The sequence below is a fragment of the Eriocheir sinensis genome, chromosome 7 (assembly GCF_024679095.1).
Source record: "Eriocheir sinensis breed Jianghai 21 chromosome 7, ASM2467909v1, whole genome shotgun sequence".
Taxonomy (NCBI): Eukaryota; Metazoa; Arthropoda; class Malacostraca; order Decapoda; family Varunidae; genus Eriocheir; species Eriocheir sinensis.
The window spans coordinates 25959387-25964914 of NC_066515.1; the positions used below are offsets into that span (position 1 = coordinate 25959387).

Genomic DNA, 5528 nt, shown 5'->3' on the forward strand with positions numbered 1-5528 from the left:
TTTTTTTTTTTTTTTTAGGTGTTAGCCTATAACGCCGGTAGGCTTTCTTCAGGGGCCTGGTGGTCGGCCTAAGCCCGTCATGGCGCAGGCAATTTTTATAGTGGCGCCATTTATTCTTGGCCTATGCTGCCTCCCGGAACTCGTTCTTGATTCGCTTGGACGGTTTCTTCAAAATTCCGGGTTGATGGGCGGTCTTCAGGACAGCATGTGGGTAGTCTTGTGGCACTCGGCGATGACTGAAAAATCCCAGGTGGTAGCGATCGGATTTGAACCCGCGTCGTCCAGAACGCGGTGAATGCGAAGCCCACACGCTATCTATCTATATCTATATCTATATCTATATCTATCTCTCTATCTATCTATCTATCTATCTATCTATCTATATCTATATCTATATCTATCTATCTATCTATCTATATATATATATATATATATATATATATATATATATATATATATCTCTATCTATATATATATATATATATATATATATATATATATATATATATATATATATATATATATATATATATATATATATATATATATATTTTGTGGGGTTCTTGAAAGTTCTGGACTTCCGAAAATCCCGCAAATTCTCAGCAAATAAAAATATAAAATAAAATAACTGAAAATTGAGTTATCAGACTCACAGCCCCTCTAGTCATTATTATTATTTATATATCTGACCAGTCACATCTCTCATAGGGTAAGCAAAAGCCAGATAAAACCTGCTCTTAAGTTTATTGAAAACAACAAAGAAACTCGCTGGAAATTAAGAATAATTAATTAACACCAAGCACACAGCAACCTAGTAGCTATCCTAAAACATCCTAGCAAATGGTTACTTAGCTATAGGTGGAGAAGAGGGAAGCCACACCCTGATCTGCCTCGTGTCTGGAGCCTTGGAGTCCTTCTTCAATCCTCTCCGTTCCTCTGCAACACGCCGTGCCCTCCTTATCTCCCAACGGCTTCCCTCGCCTGAGTACATAATCACTCTGGAATTGTGGATACACAAAGGCAGGAAAAACCCACGATGGACAGCGTGGCGCGGAAGGCGGGAGCGACGTCTAGTCGCGACGAAGTCTGGGCAGGAGATGACCGGAAAGATGGCGGCGGTCCCACAATGCTCAGGCCGGACTCCGCGGTCAAGATGCCAGCTCTCGCCATACTGACATCTCGTTTTCTGTGCAACACCTACGCTAAAACGCCCTAACGGCTATGGATTGTTATTTATTAATAACCTAACACATGCACTTGGTCATAGTGGGTCATGCATCCCACACATAGCTCAGCGTTGGCAGTAATAACGAAATGATTTGAAAAGCTTCTGTTTCCCGCCTTCTAGTTTTCCCGCCTGATCTGTGACTCTTCCCGCTCTTTCAATCAAAATGGCGGGACTCCCGCGGTAATTTTCCAGAGGCCACTCCCTGAATAATGAAATCATGATATATATATATATATATATATATATATAGATATATATATAGATATATATATATATATATATATATATATATATACTGTACACATTTCTATTGAGGCGTGGGATTCTGAGCATGGGATCCCTCTGAGGAATCGTAGAAAAAGTGAGCCGCGTAATGGGTGCCATCCTGCCCCACAAGTGAAGTGGTGCAAGGCCTTGTGTGCGATACGCTTCCGCTGACGAAGAGACTCGGACACACTGATACATGTGCAGGAGACATGAAGGTCAGAAGATTGTGTGTTTATTGCGTTTTCTTTCCCTCCCTCTCTCCCTTCCTCCCTTCCTGATGACTTGGGTTTGTATTGTGTTGTATTGCGATTTCTTTCTCTCCCTCCCTTCCTCTCTTCCTATTCAAAAAACACAAAAACCAAAAACGTAAAAAAATAAATAAAGACATATGTCCTAACGTCGAAATCTGAGCCTATACCGATCTTTACCTGTCCTGCCTTACCTGTCCGCCCTCCATTGTGGGACCCCAATTACCTCATTATCCGAGGTAGAGACGCACTAGACGGACGGATTCAGGTGAGCTGATGCATGAGTTTGGACTATAGAGGAGAGGAAGAAGGATAAGTGGCAATGGTTGTGTTGTGTGTTATATATATGGCAGACTGGGGCTTGCTGGGTTAGTTTCTGTCTGTCTTCGTGAGAGGTAAGTCATGTTGGATTTTTTGGGGGATGGGTTGACCTTTTTTTTTCCCTCTTTAGTCGCGGGTTTGTTATTTTTTGTTATTTTTATTGTTTGTAGTTGAGAGTGTAAGGATCGTAGTGGTAATGCTGGTAATGATAATGATAGTAATAATAATAATAATGATCATAATAATAACACCTTCAATTCTACGATGAGACGTGAAGTTAAGAATTCTCATGATATTTATAATGAAATAATAAAGTTCTAATCTCAATATCCTTATGACGAGCAACACTATGGCAAAGATAATGATGATGATGATGATACTACAGCTACTATTAATGATGATGACAAAACTACTCTCACTTTAGCTTCAGGATGGCAGAGGCGACGAAGATGGTGATGATGGTGGTGGTGGTGGTGTTGATGCAAGCGGCTCACGGGTTCAAGCTAAAGAGTGGCTCGTGTCCTGCAGTGACCCCCATGGAAGTGCTGGACATGGAGAAAGTGAGTGAGTGAGTGTGTGTGTGAGTGAGTGAGTGAGTGTGTGTGTGTGAGTGAGTGTGAGTGAGTGTGTGAGTGAGTGTGTGAGTGAGTGTGAGTGAGTGAGTGTGTGAGTGAGTGTGTGAGTGAGTGTGTGAGTGAGTGTGTGAGTGAGTGTGAGTGAGTGAGTGTGTGTGTGTGTGATAATTTTCCCATCAAACAAATTCTAACACTTTTTTCTTCACTAACGTTCTTTCTCTTACTTTCCTTCCTCGCTTTCTTCCCTTCTCGTTCTTTTCTTCCCTCCAATAACTTTCCATCACTCTTTTTCACCCGTTTTCTGCGTTTTTCTTCCTCCCTTTCATAACAAGAGTAATTATACAACTTCTTTCTCATTAACTTCTTTATCTTCCCTTCGTCTCTTATGTCTTTCCTTCCTCCATTCTCTTCCTTCTCACTCTTCTTCCTTTTCCTCTCCTTGTAATCTCTCTTTCGTTTTCTTCTTCATCTTCTTCCGTTTCATCCCTTCACAACAATCTATAACACTTCTATCCCTTAGTAACCTCATCTCCCTTCCATCTTTCATTCCTCGCGTCTTTGGCTTCCTTCTTAACTCCTCTCCGTTCTCCCCTTCGTCAGTTCCAAGGGCTGTGGTATATGATGGAGAGCTTTGACGGGCGTGAGCAATGCGTGACCTGGAACATCACTCACGGGGATACCAACGGCACGTGGTACATCCAAGAGACCAAGGGCTCCGGCGTGCTGAGCCTCACAGGGATCACCGGCACCTCCCTCACCACCGCCACCCTCAAACAAGGCTCCGACGGCTCTGGGAACTTGAGGGTGAACTGGCCGCTGAGTGAGTATAAAGAACGTGAGGTGTTCCTTAAGGGGGGGTGTTTGGAACCGCTGCTCTTTTGTTTCTGTGTGTAGAGTGATTGTGGTGTTCCTAAAGATGGTTATTGGGAATCGCTGCTCTTTTGTTTAGTTCTGTTAGGGAGTATAGAAGGCGTGAGGGGTTTCTGAAGGAGTTATTTTGGGCCGCTGCTGTTATGTCTTGTTCTGGTGCGATTACAAAGGGAGTCAACGTATCGGTAAAGGAAGGTATTTGGGTATGATTATTGGGAACCGCTGCTCTTTTGTTTAGTTCTGTTAGGGAAGACAGAGGGCGTGAGAGGTTTCTGGAGGAGTTATTTTGGACTGCTGTTGTTATGTCTTGTTCTGGTGCGATTACAAAGGGATTCTTCGGAGTATCGGTAAAGAAAGGTATTTGGGTCTAATGATATTCTGTAATGTTTGGTTCTGGTAGTAAGTATATACAGAGATTTAGTTTCTGAAGGCGTTGTATGGGATCGCTGCTTTGTTTAGTTCTTGCCTCTTAACGATCAGTCTACGTAGTGTTAGTGAAGGGAAGTATTTCGATCTAACGCTATTCTCTAATCGTTTTCGTCATCCTCATCAGATTTGGCCGGGTCGCTGCTTTCTTTAGTTCTTAATTGCCTCTTAACGATCAGTCTACGTAGTGTTAGTGAAGGGAAGTATTTCGATCTAACGCTATTCTGTAATCGTTTTCGTCATCCTCCTCAGATTTGGCCGAGTCGCTGCTTTGTATAGTTCTTAGTTGCCTCTTAACGATCAGTCTACGTAGTGTTAGTGAAGGGAAGTATTTCGGTCTAACGCTATTCTGTAATCGTTTTCGCCATCCTCCTCAGATCTGGCCGGGTCGTACGCGTTCGTCGTACATGACACGGACTACGACAACTACGCCGGGCTTGTGATGTGCCAGTCGTTCCTCTTCGCGCACCGGCAGAACGGCATTGTCTTGTCCCGCACGCCCATGATGCCTATTGAGCAGCGGCAGATGGTGAGCGAAAGAGAGGCTTCCACTAGGTTTATCTTCAATGTTTCTGCCTCTGCGTCTCTGTCTTTTTCCTAATGCTTCTGAGGTTTCGGGACTCACACGCTAACATTTGATAAGGCTTTCGTAGAGGTTGTGTTAGTATTTCCATGGGTAGTTTTATGAGTCTAGTGAGTTGTGAGGCCCTCAGACATTTTGGGCCTTACACACCCACATTCAATAAGGCTTTCGTAGAGGTTGTGTTAGTATTTCCATGGGTAGTTTTATGAGTCTAGTGAGTGGTGAGGCCCTCAGACATTTTGGGACTTATACACCCAAATTCAATAAGGCTTTCGTAGAGGTTGTGTTAATATTTCCAAGGGTAGTTTTATGAGCCTACTGATAACATGACAAGGCTTCTGCAACATGAACGTGAAAAACACTCATGAAAACCCCGCTAATCTCCTTTGTAAGTTTTGGAAATAGTTGTGAGAGCTGAAAACGTCTAATACGGGCCTAAAAGATCACTCATAGAACCTCTCCTTAGCATTCTTTGCCATAAAACTGCTATTCTATTAACATCTCATCCTATGAAACTCCATTTAACCCCATTGTTTGTGTTACAGGCTCGTGGTAACTTCCCGGGGCTTGTGGTTGAGTACTACAAACGCGTGAAGCAGAGCATTTGTGACCGCTACAAGCCCGAGAACCTGGCAGGCGCCGGGAGTTCTAACGCAGGCCCGCTAGGTGGCTCTAGCAGGGGCGAGGAATGGTATGGCGACGGAATGAGTTTTGGTGACCCCGGGTTTTAGGTCCACCTCTCAGCACTGTGACTTTTCTCTCGACTCGGCCACTTTCACAGTTCGCCATGATGGGTTAGTAATCCTCCAAACCAATACTAAAGACTTTCCTTGTGTAGTGTTTTGTGTCCATGTCCAAGTTTAGAAATTTGAGGGAACCGTACGGGAAAGCTCTTGTGTCCTATCTGGTATTGTATGGAAAACCTAATCATTATGGAGTGTAGAGGATTAAATTGTCTGGTTCGGGCGATAACAAAGCCTTCGAACCAATACTAAAGACTTCGAAAATTC

At 43.3% G+C, this 5528-nt stretch overlaps 1 protein-coding gene across 1 annotated transcript in view; it reads left to right on the plus strand.

Moving 5' to 3' along the window:
• The window catches only part of LOC126995184 (uncharacterized), a 17638-nt gene extending 12110 nt beyond the window's left edge, over positions 1 to 5528 (plus strand). Inside the window, exons 2-5 of the mRNA XM_050854488.1 lie at positions 2489 to 2624; positions 3240 to 3459; positions 4313 to 4464; positions 5064 to 5528. Coding sequence (XP_050710445.1) covers positions 2489 to 2624; positions 3240 to 3459; positions 4313 to 4464; positions 5064 to 5249 — 694 coding nt within the window. The 3' untranslated portion in view covers positions 5250 to 5528. The remainder of the gene's footprint in view (positions 1 to 2488; positions 2625 to 3239; positions 3460 to 4312; positions 4465 to 5063) is intronic.